The sequence below is a fragment of the Eschrichtius robustus genome, chromosome 18, assembly GCF_028021215.1.
Source record: "Eschrichtius robustus isolate mEscRob2 chromosome 18, mEscRob2.pri, whole genome shotgun sequence".
Lineage (NCBI taxonomy): Eukaryota > Metazoa > Chordata > Mammalia > Artiodactyla > Eschrichtiidae > Eschrichtius > Eschrichtius robustus.
In genome coordinates, this window is record NC_090841.1 from 5,270,288 (window position 1) to 5,286,125 (window position 15,838).

Here is a 15,838-nt window from a genome sequence, read left to right on the forward strand (position 1 = left end):
TCATGTAAAGATAATGTTATGGACTGCATGCACCTGCCCCTCTCCAAATTCATATGATGGAATCCTAATCGCCAGTATGATGCTATTTGGAGATGGGACCCTTGGGAGGTCATTTAGGTCTTAAGGGCTGAGAATAGTGCTCTTATAAGAGACTCGAGAGAGCGTGCTTCTCCCTCTTTCTTCACCAGAAGAGGCCACAGCGAGAAGGTGGCTGTCTGCAAACCAGGAAGACAGCCCTCACCCGTCAGTGAATCTGCCGGCACCTTAACCCTGGACTGCCTGGCCTCCGGACTGTGAGCAATAAATGTTTACTGTTTAACCCACCCAGTCTATGGTATTTTTGTTACAGCAGCCCAAACTAAGAGAGAATACATGCGATATATTATTAAACAATCAGGTCAAGGAAAATGTACTATTACGTGAAAAGGAAAATAATATGCATTCTGTATAAGTTTATGTTTCCGACGTTGAACATTTCTAAAATACTAACAAAGTCACTGAGAAAGGATGGCATGTTCAATTATCATGTACAGCTGACCCTTGAACAAAGCAGGGGTTAGGACAGGTGACCCTCTGCACAGCTGAAAATCCACATATAACTCACAGTCGGCCCCCTGTATACGTGGTTCCTCTGTACCTGGCCCGCACCTGTGGATTCAAGCCACTGCAGATGCTGCAGCGCTATAGTATTTACTAATGAAAAAAATCCTCATATAAGTGAAGCCACGCAGTTCAAACCCATGTTGTTCACGGGTTAACAGTACATGAGTTTTCTACCAGGACAAAATTTTCTAAGTTTACTACCAACGCAGACAAAAAGACTCTCTGAGAAGACTTGAATCACTCAGTCCACATTCTAACAGAGTTGTACTTGGCTTTCTTACCAATAGAAGATACTATACACATCTGTAATTCAAGAAAGTAAGTAGGTTTAGCTTTAGTCAGGGAAACACAAAAAAGATGTGTTTTTGTGAGCAATTAATCAACTGATCTATATTTGTATATGGAGAAAATGAACAAAATCTTTAACATAGGTATCAGATTCAAGAGTAGTAACCTAGAGCCATATTATTTCAGCATCTTCGTATGTTTTAGGGAACGAGATATGACCCATGCTCATCTCAATTCATGTGATAATGAACAGTGTCAACTGACTTAAGGGCAGGCCTCCCCTCTGGTGTGTTTAAAAACCAACACTAAAGACTTCTCAAGTCATATTTCTGTGCGCATCATTATATTTGATAGATAACAAATCAAACTAAAAATACTACTCAATTTTACTTCTACAATGATTGAAATGCCTACATCCAAACAAACGAACAAACAAACAGAATTCTACATGTTTCTCGAGTCCATCTGAACCTTCTGAGGTAGCACACCATGCTGGACAGAATACGGGGCTCAGATGTCAGGAAGAAGTGTGGGGCTTGACAGGTGACCTTAACGTCTCTGAGAGCCAGTGCCATCACGTAAAGTGAGGAAGTTAATGTCTAACTTATGGGCTTGCTAGGAAAATTAAATGAAAAATATTTTAAGAGAGAAAAGGGAAGTGGGATGCAATCAGTAACTATTTTTAAAAGGGGGGGGGGTGGTGGGGACAGGAGGTGAAGTTAAAACTACCTACCCTAAGCTAGAAAGTTTAATTTATTGTGTTAGGTCTTTCCTTTCCCTGGGGTGTGACTCCTGGCAAGTCTTTTAGCTTCTGTTTTTTTCATGGCTAAAATGGCGGAAATCGCATGCTCTCTCATCGGGTTATCGTTAAGGATCAAATGAATTAACATACATGAAAGCATTATGAAAACAACAGATGAACACTAAGTGAAAGAAAAAAAAACAAAACAAAAACCCCACCACTTTTCTTGATAGAAAAGCCAAGCAGGCAAAAAAGAGAAATTATGATTTCTCATTTCCTGGCACACAGAATTTGATCTTTGTACGACATACTTCAAACAGCAATCACACCTCACAGCAATCACTGTGTGACTGTCTCCTCACCAAACTGACACTGCATTAGAGACAGGAGTATCACCGTCGGCTTTCCAGCGGCTAACGCCTCATCAGGCGTAAAGATGCTCAGCTGATGCTCGTTGCACCTGCTCCTCCTGTTACGTAAGCGACACATTAAGAAGCAGGGGAATTACCATTTTCCTTCCGTAATCTTGTTATGAACTTCTTAGGAGGTATGACGCCAACCTTTTTCTTCTGGGTCGCGATGCTGTGGAAGAGGTCTGCTAAGCACGTGAGAAGACTCTCCTTCTTCCTAGGCTGACTCTTGTACGCGAGAACTTTTTCCCGAAACGGACGACAAAAATAAAGTGCTTGAAGAACTGAATTGCAGTAGCAAGTATTCCCAAACTAGAATAGAAAAAAACACTTTTGTTAAATTTGAGGCAACACGTTTTTCAGAGAAAGAATTTCTATGTCTACAGCTGAGAGAAGAGAAAGACAAGATAGGGAACTGATGATCCTCATAAATTAAAAGGTATCTATCTGAGAGTAGAAATAATTGTCCTGACTGCAAATTACCCATTTTAACATCAAATGGATGCTCCTGGCATCAGTTTCAGGTTAAAACTGAAGAAAAATACATGCAATAAATTTGGCCTTTATTAAAACTGAGTTAAATAACTACATAGGTTAAATAGTGAGATTAGTTAAGGTTTAGGATTCTGGAGAATTCCTTTTTCAATTCCCATTGTTATGACAGTATCGGTTGTATACAAAGCATTTTCTATACTGTACATTTAAAAATGTAACTCTCAAAAATTCTTTAAAAAAAACCATAAAAGTGAGGTTTACTATCAGGTTCTTCAGTGCCATCCAAAAAATAAACAAAAACAAAAAATAAGGAAAAACAAGATACTCTGAAATATTAGATGAAAAAGTCATCAACGTGACAGCCTAACAACCACTGAAATGCCGAAATGCCAGGTCACATTATTCTCGATCCGTCAGAAGGACGTGAACTCGGCTCCAGAGCTGAACCCTGAGCTGCAGCCCCACCTCTCACTGGCCACGTGGCCTGGGGCAGGTGACTGATCACTCAGCCTCAGCTTCCTTCTCTTTAATAACAGGGGAGAAAGTCGTCCTACTTTACAGAGAAAATAACAACAGACTTTGATAAGTATTTTCTGCCTTCTTTTTTCCTTCCCATTAATAGACACTGACTCCCAAAGCCGGCTAATAAAACCCCTAGAAGTCCATCACTGAGGACCTGGGGAGTAAACAAGGAACGAGGACAATTCTCAGAGAACTGCCACGGGGCGGGGTCAGGCACAGAGTAACCAGATACAGGCAAGTGGAGAAGAGTGTTGAAGAACGGGCACTCTTCAGCTATGTCCATAAACACGTGCACACTTTTGCTTATATTTTAAAACTAGGAAGGATATATCAAAAGCTAATAAAAACAGTTATTTATAGAGAAAGGGAAAAGAGTAGAGAGCAATGAAAGTGAGACTGCTGTACATGTACACGGTTATAAAAAGTTTACTTTGTACCCATATTTTTAAAAACTAAATTAAAATGAAAAAGAATAAATTCCTACAATTGAAAATAAATAGAAATAAATCAGACTTAAATGTGTACCGAGTTGGTGGTAGAACTACATAAAGAAAAGAATGAGGTCTTCCCTGGTGGCGCAGTGGTTAAGAATCCACCTGCCAATGCAGGGGACGGACACAGGTTCGAGCCCTCGTCCGGGAAGATCCCACATGCCGCGGAGCAATAAGCCCATGCACCACAACTACTGAGCCCGCGAGCCACAGCTACTGAAGCCCGTGTGCCTAGAGCCCGTGCTCCGCAACAAGAGAAGCCACCGCAATGGGAAGCCGGCACCACAAGGAAGAGTAGCCCCCGCTCGCCGCAACTAGAGAAAGCCCACGCACAGCAAAAAAACCCCAACACAACCAAATAAAGTAAATTTTAAAATAAATAAATAAATAAAGCTTTAAAAAAAAAAAGAATGACTTCAAATAACTTTAAAACACAGGATTTTTACTATCCATGCCTACTGAACTACAGTCTAAAAACAAAAAGAACAAAGAAATCTTAAAACAGCATTCAGTACTCACACTGCTAGAATTAACCCATTGATATTGCTATTTTGAAACCACTGAAGATATACTGTAAGACAAAGCAAGGAAGGAATTATGTCAGTATCCCCTAGGAATCAAAAAAAAATTTTTTTAATTTATTTTTGGCTGCGTTGGGTCTTCGTTGCTGCGCGCGGGCTTTCTTGAGTTGTGGCAAGCTGGGGCTACTCTTCGTTGTGGTGCGTGGGCTTCCCATTGCGGTGACTTCTCTTGTTGTGGAGCACGGGCTCTAGGCACGTGGGCTTCAGCAGTTGTGGCGCGCAGGCTCAGTAGTTGTGGCACACGGGCTCAGTAGCTGTGGCTCACAGGCTCTAGAGTGCAGGCTCAGTAGTTGTGGCACATGGGCTTAGTTGCTCCGCAGCACGTGGGATCTTCCTGGACCAGGGCTCAAACCCATGTCTCCTGCATTGGCAGGCAGATTCGTAACCACTGCGCCACCAGGGAAGCCCGTAATCAAATTTTTTAACGTAAAGGAAAAAAGATACAATAGTAAAAACCAGAAGAGTAAAAGCCCTTTAAAGTTAAATTGGAATTAGAAATAGCAGTATAAACTCATGCCTCTTTGTAAATCTTAAAATAAGTGTGTGTGTGTGTGTGTGTGTGTGTGTGTGTTTGCGTTCTCAGGTTCTGTCCACTGAAAAGGTCTCCACATCAATAAATTTCCCCTGCATCCAGATTGTGGCCTCTAAAAACCCTTTTCCCACAAAAAGGAACTAGGACGACTTACAGATATGGCTATACAATGTAATGGACAGGAAATGTACGATGTACAAGATTAGCCTGGAATATCTTTTTGTGTGGCTTGAAGAGCCAACTTTCATCAAAAAGAATTACTGCAATGGATTAAAAAGCACATCAACTACACAAATATCTATGTGGTTTATTAGTCTCCAGTGGAAGTTGTAAACAAGAATATAAAAAAGGAAAGCATCAAAGTTTTACCCCACCTTTCTCATAAAAACATTATTTCAGGGGGCATTAAAGTTATTGTTTAGAGAATAATTCTGGCTAATAAATTCAGAAGAAATCATTGTAAATAATGGATTGGGTAATAATTATCCCTGGATACCTAAAACATTTGGTTAAAGGTTGATGGGGAACTTTAAAATGGGGGGCTCAGACCTGAACGCCCAATGCATTCCAGCATCATTCAAAATGAACAGCCAAAACTTTACATCCCGTGATGTGGTGCACCAAGAAATATGTAGCAATTCCTATAAAGTATTCTTGCCTTAAAAAACAAAATAAAATCCCTAAACTTTAACCAAGTGTCTAGATTGAACTACTAATTTACAAGATACTCAGGGAACAGAGGAAGAAGTTAAATACCCCAAAAAAGGAACAGGACCACAGACTCAGAGAAGATTTACAACTTCTATGTTCACATTGCTAGTCGGAGCCAAGAACTGATTTCGTAAAGATAGATGTGTTTACAGGCTTTCCAGAGAAATGCTAAAAGTATATGACAATGATGCATTGATATTATTGATCATGAATACAACCATGGATAGCCTTCAATAAAGCCTATCCAGGGGCTATAAGTACACCTGCAGTAGAATCTCCAATATTACTAAGATTATCTTACCAATTAATCAGTATTAATTAGTCTGAAAAATACTAGTAATTGTACAACAGTCTAATGACTCCAATGACCAACAAACTATGGCTTTGTAAACTGAACAAAAGATACAATCCCCATAATCTGGACACTTTATTAAAGAATAAACAACAGGGAACTCTAACAACTTCCACAGAGCAGGTAGATAAACAAAAGACAGCATCTCACAGTATATTAGAAACATTTATGATGATGAAGCTTGACCTACTAATAAAAAAGCAAATAAAATAAGCTAAGGAACTGGCATGTAGACAATGCTGAAGTCAGCCTCCTGCTAATCTTCTGACTACAAGCAATAGGTAACATTACAACCAATCTTTGAGGCTTTCTATTATGGTCTTCTTTGCTTACCTTCATCAACCCCATTAAGGAAAAATTAAAGGTTGAAAGTACTACTATTTCTCCAGAATAAACTAACTTTCAATCTTATTCATAACTTTGAAGCTTTTCCTTCAATTTCTCTGATTTTTAATAGTAACTTTCAGTGAAGTTCCTGAAACCTAAAAACATATCCTTCAAGTATATAGCTTTCATGCAAAAGACTGTCTGGGATGATCTCCTCTGCACTCTTGCTTCTGAATAGGGTTGAAACCTACCCTGTGCTTTTTCAGCTGGTTCTGAAGATCAAAGGTATGACCAGGTTTAAAATCTGGGGAAGCAAATATTAAAGGTCTGATCACTGACTTCTCAATTGTTTATTGAACACAGTGACCTATCCCTGCTTTCTCGAATGCTTTTTTCTCTAAGTCTTGAAAAAAAAAAAAAAAAAGATTTCTCATATCCCCATCAATAAGATCATTTTGAGCACATATCCCTAATACATGCATATTTGTTTAGAAATAATATATGTACATTATGTACACTAAACATACAACAAATGTGATTAAGATGAACATTTCAAATTATTATATTAATTTTTTGTTTTCACTAAAAATTATTAAGTAAGAGCAATGAGACTTAGTATGCTTTTTTGTAGACTATGGGTTATAGATTTTAATAGAGTGATTTGACAGTTCAGTTATTTGGCTACGTAGCTTTAAGGGATATCAAAGTTGAAAAAGGTATCTCCGCGAAGATACATACATAGGTCCAAGGGGAAAAGACTCTCTCCTTGACAGCCTTTACTTTCTAAACTATGGTATTAGATAGTCGATCCTATCTACCAAATTTGTTTGAATTCGTTTAAGTAATTATCTGTCTTGATACCAGCAAAGCCTGGCCACTGAGCACACAGGATCTGAAACCAAGCTATCTAGGTTCAAGTCTGGTTCTGCTACCCGACCCTGGGAAATTACCAAGCCACTCTCTCTCCATCAGTTTCCTCATCTGTAAATGACATTTATAACAGCACCCACCTCTACAACCTTGTAAAGAATTAAATGAATGATCTGCATGAAGAACTTAGCATGGTTCGGAATACCTCATCACTACATGGTTACTTTTGAAACAACCTTTTTTTTTTTTACTTTTATTTGCATTTATTTTTTGCAGCATTTATTCCCGGGCCATAAGTTTTTGTTTCTTCAATTTCTTCTGGGATATCTTTTTCTTCTGGGCAACCTCCTCTTCTGGTTTAGGAACAATCTGTTCTTTTTCAGTAAGGATCATCTCAATGTGGCAGGGAGAGCTCATGTATGGGTTGATCCGACCATGAGCTCTGTGTGTCCTCCGCCGCATCCTGGGGGCTTTGTTCACCTGGATGTGCTCAATTACCAGAGAATCTACATCTAAGCCCTTAAGTTCAGCATTACTCTCTGCATTTTTGAGCATGTGCAGTAAAAATTCAGCACTCTTTTTGGGCCACCGACCCTGCGTCCAGCCCCACTGTTTGGCCTGGGCACACCTACCAACTCCACCATTGTAACGACGGAATGGCACACACTGCTTCTTTAAAGTGACATCCTTCAGATACTTGGTGGCTTTTCGGATATGCATACCCTTAATGGCCTGGGCTGTTTCACGAGTGTTCTTAAAGTGAACACGAAGATTTGAACCTCTCGACTTGCATGATTTTGTGGGGTTTTCTGGGTCAAGTGAATAGCGAACCATTTTGAGAGGTCACCTCAGGCCGCTGACCGGAAAAGGGAAACAACCTTTTTTGAGCCATCTGTCCCTTTTGAAAAATTAGCTTAGCTGAAATAGATTAAATCCTGTAATCCCTAAGTCTACACTTGAATCATAATAGATTGCAACAGCACAAATGAATAAGAGGGGTGATACTGTTAGCCTTTGGTACTATGCAACTTGCAGTGACATAGGACCACTACACACGTGGACAGAGTAGTATGGGTGCCAGTGTCAACCAATTATTAAGAATTAGTAAAGCTTAGCCTATATCTTTCCTTTTTAGATAAAAATAAACACTAGAAATGCTCACATTTTGGTCCCCAATGAATCATCTTACATATTTCATTTGGAAACTACTGGTTTTAATCACAATTATGTCAACAGTATTACCTTTAAAAAATGTTTTTAAATGTTTAAGTGCCCCACGGTCCCCCACGCTGGCTGGCGATGATGCCATCCTGTGAACACCCTCCCTTCTACGGGAAGGCCCTCCTCCCCCAACCACAATCTGTTTAGGTGGCCCTGTTTTACGTAAGTCTAGACCCCACGTGCCCCTACCCACCCCCTCTCTGCAGCCAGGTGAACCTAATCCAGATTCTCGTGGACATCTGTTCCTCCCCCCTCCCTTGCTCCCCCGCCCCAGGCTTCCTCACGGGAACCGACTTCTCTGTGCAAGTTCTGTACGACTGTCAGTCACAAGCCCTTCTGTAGACCCTGCAACAGGGTCGGGCACTGGATCCAATCTGGCCAGAGGCCTTGGGGCAGAGTTCTTTGGTCAGGTTTGATACAGACGGTCTGGGATCTCTGATGATATAAGATGGCCATCAGGTGGAGAGAAGCTAAAGGAGAACGAAACCAATGCAAAAGGAAACCAAGAGACATAGGCCTAATCAACTTTACAACCTACAAATGGAAAGTTTCATTTTTATTTCTCGCTCTCCTCCATAATGGCCCCTGTTCCCTGGATTCAGAGTTCCAACTAGTGACTACTAGCAATTCAGGTTAAAAAGACTTTTATAAGACAGTCTAGCCCCACAAACCTACTTGTGTTTGGGAGCCTACTGTGTTAGAAAATTAAAATAAAATCATATAATGAAATGATTTTAAAAAGGCTATTAAAAATGGAGAGACTGGGCTTCCCTGCTGGCGCCGGGGTTGGGAATCCTCCTGCCAATGCAGGGGACAAGGGTTCGATCCCCGGTCCGGGAAGATCCCACATGCCGCAGAGCAACTAAGCCCGTGTGCCACAACTACTGAGCCTGCACGCCACAACTACTGAAGCCCATGTGCCTGGAGCCCGTGCTCCGCAACAAGAGAACCCACTGTGGTGAGAGGCCCGGGCACCACAACTAAGAGTAGCCCCCACTCGCCGCAACTAGAGAAAGCCCGCGCGCAGCAACGAAGACCCACTGCAGCCAAAATAATAATAATAATAATAAAATTTTTTTAAAATGGAGAGACTGCACAGAAAGTAGGAAAGAGATACTACTAGTCTAAATCACTACTATCAACTTTACTAAAATAAGTACTCATTAGCTACAAGATATAAAGGAAAAAGGCAATCTGGTTTATCAGATTAAACTATTTGTTTTCAAAGAATTTAGCTGACTATAAACAGCGGACACGTAAGGGGGGTACTTCACAGCAAGAGAAAGCTTCCAAAGGCTTCTCTCCCTCCTCAAGATGGCTTCTGCACCCCCGAGCCACACAAGTATTTCCCCTCTCCTAACGTCCTGTACCATCAGAAATACTAACGTACTCACAAGAGTTAACCCAACAGGAAATCCCCACTCTGTGTATTATGCAAATCATAGTGATGGCATCAGAGTTACCATTAAGAGCAAACGGCCATAAAAGCTATCATTTGTGAAAATATTCCTCCAAGATAAAAACATCTACAACTGAAAATAATGGAAAACAGGCTGTTATTAACAAAGTGAAGAGTAACCACTCTGAATTTTCTGGTAGATTAATTAACTGTGGGGTTTTGGGGTGTTTTTTTTCCTTCTCTCCATTAAAAAAAAAGAAGAAAAGTCTAATTTTCTAACTGCCCAAATACACATACTATTTCCCAAAAGCAAGTGCTGTTGAGTGATTCTACCACTTACTGGTCGCAAAAACGGATCCAATCAGGCAGATCTAATGGGAACCCTTTTCATTATTAGCTTTTTGTAAGAGCAATTAAAATGAACCTGCACACTTAGCTAAGAACAGACTGATGAAAAGAAAATATACATGCGCCTCACTTTAACAGGATCCAATTGCTAGGAAAGATTAACCATCAAGTGCCTTAAAGCAGCTACCTTCCATGCTGTTTACAACACTGACTACTTGGCAGACAGGCACAGGGACAGCAGGAAGATGTTAAAACGTTCATCTCTTAGTTAACTAAGCCATCTCCCCGACCCCTCAAAGCTCCAACCTTAATTTTTAAGGGATTCTGTAACAGTGTGATAACTCTACGAAGAAAAAAGGGGGAAGGAAACGAGAGAGAAGGGTGATGACAATTTAAGGGCTGAAAACAGGGCTTATGGAAAACGGTTAAAGGTATGCGACACAGCTGCCAAGCAGCCTGAGAGCTCAGATCAAAGAAGTTCATCGCTATCCTAGTTCTGCTGCACCTACTCTGACCACCAATTTATTTCTGCGTGTAATTCAAGGTGTTCCTCAATCTTTCACAGCTGGAGCCCTGGCTACCTTAGGGATCTCAATTCTTCATCATAATAACCAGGCACAGAGATCAGAAACTGTATCAGAAATTCTTGCTTTCCTTGGTTTTATTGAATCTCGGTTACTCAGCTTCAGGGAGAAATACAAATTCTACCTTCTGAATTTAGATTGATGCACATGAAGTAATAAAAATGATACCTTCTTAGAAACTTTGTTTTTTTACACACAATCAACACTGGTATTTGGATACTGGTATCCAATTAAAAACAACGTATCAGCAGAAGAAAAAATAATATAGAGCTTTAAGACTCGTTTACTTGTTTTGAGGTTATCTGCAAAAAAGTTAGTTAGACACAAAATGGAGAGATTGGAATGTTTATGCTGGAGAAGGTAAAGGGAAAACAGCCTTCAATATAGAAAATACTACTATTCTAAGGAAAATGGGTTCTTCTGGGACACTAAAAATGGGCACAACTTTTCTACGATTTAAGACACAAATTAGCATTGGAGGCTGAGCCAAATAAGGGTGGTAGCCAGCCACAGGGAAAGGGCAATGAGACTGAAGAACTGGGGTCTGCCAGCCCCAGAACTGAAATGAGGTTTCTGATCACTAGACAACTCTGTAAGTACGAGCATTTCAGATATTAGAAGTAGAGGCCAGACTGCTCAATAAACAAGAAAAATTAAATATATTCATTTAACTCTCCTCCCCATGATACCCCAATAAAATGACAGTAAAAGAACAGATGAGGCAAAAACTCAAAAGGCCAAAGAAGACAACGACAGACTAGAGATATCAGTGAACTCCAGAAAACAGAAGGCAGACAGAGGAGAAGTAGCCCAAAAGTCTCTAAGAGACAAATGGGAAAAAATAGACTCACCTCTAAAGGGTCAGAGACATTTTGTGGGGTGGGGACCTCTGAGAACACAAGTCTGGTCGTCAGTCTTTAAAAGGACCATTTAGACCCCCAGGCACTCAACTCTTCCTTCAGCTGCAGGTTTAGTCTCCACAGAAGATGAAGAGGAGACTCTGGGTAGAGAACCCTTAAGGACAGCAGTGAGGCACCGAGCAGGAAACAGGACCAAATAAAACCCCGAATAACCACCCCCCCCCCCCCCCCGCCCCAGACAGGCACTGGAGGAGGCCTCCAGGCAGAAGATAAACAGCCCCAGAGAGACAGCTCCAGCTACTGAAATGGGATGGGGGCCGTGGGAGGGAGGGGCATTTGCCAGGGGCCACTCTAGACTGAAAGAGCAGCCCCACCACAACACAAGAAGCCCCAGTCATCCTTTCAGCATTTCACCCTTATAGATGCGTACAATTTGAGGAAAGCTTACAACAGGAAAGATACCAAAGTTTAAAAGGGGGCGGGGAATAAACTCCAAGGTCTCAGAAGCAATCCAGTAAGCATAAGAAAACCTCAGCAACAGCAAAAACTATAAATGACATCCTGAGAAAAGGAACAGAAAATACTGCCCCCATGAAACAAGAGAAGAAAAAAAAGTAACATTCTAAGAAATAAAAAATTCAATGAGCTGGACAAAAAAGTTGAAGATATAGTCTAAAATGTAGAATAAGGCAGATGATCAAAAATGGGAGAACAAGAAAAATAAAGAGTCAGTCTAAGTGTTTCAATATACAACTAACCATATCAAAAAAAGACAAAACAGAGAAATTACAATGATAGGAAGAAAATCATCCCAATAATAGTATCAGAAATGTGTTACAACTGAGGGAAATAACTCATCAGTCTGAATGGGTCCATCAACACTCAGCACAACAGGGTCCCCATCAAGACACACGATGAGATTTCAGGACACTGTGGATAGAGAATATCCTTAAGGCCTCCCAAAAACTTTGTAAAGGGGAAAAAAAAAAGCCCCGTACATAAGAGATCGAGAACCAGAATGGCATCCACCCTCTCAGCATCAACAGAAGCCAGAAAGCAGCAGAGTAAGCCCTGAAAAATTCTGAAGGAAGGTTGTAACCTAGGATGGATATCTAGCTCTAACAATAACAAAAACAGTCTTAAATATACAAGATCTCAAAGTTTGTATCCATGCACACTTCCTAAACAAGCATCTACAGAATGTGTTCCACAAAGCAAGGGAGGAAAAACCCGGAAAGAAGTCGGGATGAAGGAAAGGACACAAGTGCAGGGAATGTGAAGGGCGATGGAAGAGACGTTGCCAGGCAGAAGCTGCACAGCAGGAGGACGGGGCTGGGTGGTACCTGACAGGCACGGCTCGGTGGAAACTGATATTGAGAAGGTCTTTTTGCCTTTCTTTAGTTCTGCTGAAGGCTTTGGGAAGAATAAATGAAAGTTCAGGACATGGAAAAATAAAGCAATGATTAATTCCATATTGGGAGAACGGGGGAAAGTGAAGTTGGGCAGGGATGGTGAGAAAAGAGAGTAAAGTTTCTTATCTGCCAAAACAGGAAGTCAGTAGATTTTTTTTTTTTTTTTTAATGGCAGTATAAGTACCTTATTTAGGCTGTAAGGATACATTCCAGAAAAAATAGCCCGAGGACTAATGAGTGGCCCCCTCTAGGGAGGGGAAGAGGAGGAGGGTGGGCACTGCTGATCCTGTGTTACTAGCTTATGCCCAGCACAGACACAGAAGGGTCCCCAAGCAAGGCGAGACACACATACCACTGCAATTGCCCTCCTCAAATTGCACAAGAAATCTATCTGTACATAATGACGTGCTAGTACTCAGTAACACACCAATCTGTTCAATATAACTTACTTTACCTGTAGTATCACCAATACACATATTTTAAAACACTCACCATGGATCCACCTAACAGTACAGTACAGCATAAACTACCATGACAACTATATAACAAAGATTTGTGGTGTTTTCTCATGATTCAGGAAAGAGTTAAAAATTCTAAAGAAAGTTCTTCCAAAGTTTTAATAATGTATAATTACAAGGATTACCTCCACAAGGGCAGGGCTATGTTTTTTTCTTTTATTTCACACTTTTAAATCTATACCACTGGGATAACGCCAGAAGCAAACTGACAAAGACTCTATAGACACATGGGGGCATTTACAAACCTATATTTATATCTGTACATTTGGACCACTTATATTTAGACACGTAAATAATTCTCAAAGAATCAAAGAGATCATTTGGTCTAGGCCATATGAAATTTTGGTTATGAGAAAATTCTAACACAAAATAGGAAAAAAATCAGGCTGACAAGTTAGAAACTGTTCCAAGACTCTTAAGACTGCAGGCAATGGGGACTTCCCTGGTGGTACAGTGGTTAAAAACCCGCCTGCCAATGCAGGGGACACGGGTTCGAGCCCTGGTCCAGGAAGATCCCACATGCGGCAAAGCAACTAAGCCTGTGCACCACAACTACTGAGCCTGCGCTCTAGAGCCCATGAGCCACAACTACTGAAGCCCGTGCGCCTAGAGCCCGTGCTCCGCAACAAGAGAAGCTACCGCAATGAGAAGCCCGCACACCGCCACGAAGACCCAATGCAGCCAAAAAAATAATAATAATAAATAAATAATAAATTTTTTAAAAAAGACTTCAGGCAATGTTGTTTCCCTCCCATTAGAGATAATTTTGAAATTCCAAGTCACGTTTCTTGGCATTAAGTCCACTGATACAAAGGAACAAATTTCCTTTAATAAATTATGAACTGCATTCATCATTCTTAACACTACTTCCAAGCATAATTTGAAGGCTACATATCAACGGATACTTACATTGACTAATCCAAAATAGTGCTCATTGACTGGAAACTGTTCTGGACCAATCTCTTTCTCTAATGCCGAGGCATTGGCGCCCTATAAAATGAAAAACAGAAATCTTAGTATTTACAGTATTTTCCCAATACTGTCACAATTATATACACATTACAGAGAAACCCTTAAAATAATTTTCTTGTTCCCTATAACTACCTAACATTATGGAAAGAAAATAAAGGGTGATAGTGAAGAATAAAGGGTTTTAATAATATGACTAAAAACTAGTTTGCAGGAACGTTCTCATGGACAAAGCCTGGATCAAGGAAGTATATCAAATCCTGCTCCTTGTTTTAAGTAATGGATGAGAGCCCCTGCTGTACCACATGGTCTAACAGGAGTGTAATCTCAGAGCAGCCATCTCAGAGAGCTGAAGTTTTGTGAAAGTAAATATGCATATATTCAGTGACCTAACACTTCTTCAGAGGTATATACCTGAAAAATTCTCACACAGAATTAAAGGTGACAAGAACGTCTGCTGAAATGTCATTGACCACTGCACAGCTGACTGCAATCTAGATGGTCTATAAAATGACAGCACACTATGTAGCAGTCAGAATAAATGAACTAGATTTACATACAAAAACATGGATATTTGTCAAAAACATAATATTAAGTAAACAAAGTAAACACGAGATCAACATAGACCACTACCACATACATATATAAAACAGTACATGGCAAACGGGCTGGAAGAAATGTACATGAAACACACTTGAGTGGGGCTGGAAGAAGAGGGCCGGGATGTGGAACTGCAGGGTGAAGGGCAAAAAGGAGAACATAAAATAAAGCCCAACAAAAGAGGGGCCTTGCCCAGGCAGTAACTGTGCGTCACGGTCTCAGGAATACGACCGACTCAATTCTGCGCCTCTGAGGTCTCCAAAGGAAAAGGGACGCGGAGTCGGGGGAAGTGGTGGGCAGCACACAGGCCCTGAGCACCGGCACACACTAGCAAATGGGCTCAAGACGTCGCCTGAAAGGGAAGTAAAAGCCATTCTGAAAACATAGTAACTCTGCATGAGTCTACCTGGCAACTCCCAAGAACACACACTACCAGACAAATACAACTGATACTACTCACAAAACAGCCGAACACCACCTTGCGGAGCTGCACACAGGACGACAACACGACACACACGCCATGCCTCCCCAAGGGTGCGGCCACGGTCACCACCACCCGGTGCCCATAGCCCGCCCCTGCTGTTTCCTGAGCATGGGAAGCCCAGACCTTCGTCAGACGACGCCTCTTTGACTTCCTGACAGGCCTGAAATGAGTACTGATGAAAGGGACCTGGTGGGTTGGTGGTCAAGTCCCACCCAAACGAGACATTTCCTCTAAAATGCCCTCCAGCCATCCAGCACTTCTATATATACATGATACTGTCTTTATTTTTTTAATTTAGGAATTACTATTCGGCTTTATATAAATCCCCGACACAATCACTAGTTCACAGATACTATTTATTTCTAAATTTGGCTCTCCATGAACTGTTTTATAATGACATGAAATTCAGTTATTACAGCAACTTCAAGATCCACTGAACAGAACCGTCTTGGTGGAAGGCTACAAGCCCACTCTCCGCCCCCGCCAGCTCAAGTATCTTGTCGCAGAATTTCCTCACAT

General features: G+C 41.0%; 1 protein-coding gene across 1 annotated transcript in view; it reads right to left on the reverse strand.

The window, feature by feature from the left end:
- The window catches only part of USP12 (ubiquitin specific peptidase 12), an 80,207-nt gene that overhangs the window by 30,936 nt on the left and 33,433 nt on the right, over nt 1-15,838 (reverse strand). The window contains exons 2-3 of the mRNA XM_068526753.1: nt 14,176-14,256; nt 2,142-2,355 (exon numbers count right to left, since the gene is read on the reverse strand). Of these exons, the coding sequence (XP_068382854.1) occupies nt 2,142-2,355; nt 14,176-14,256 (295 nt within the window). The remainder of the gene's footprint in view (nt 1-2,141; nt 2,356-14,175; nt 14,257-15,838) is intronic.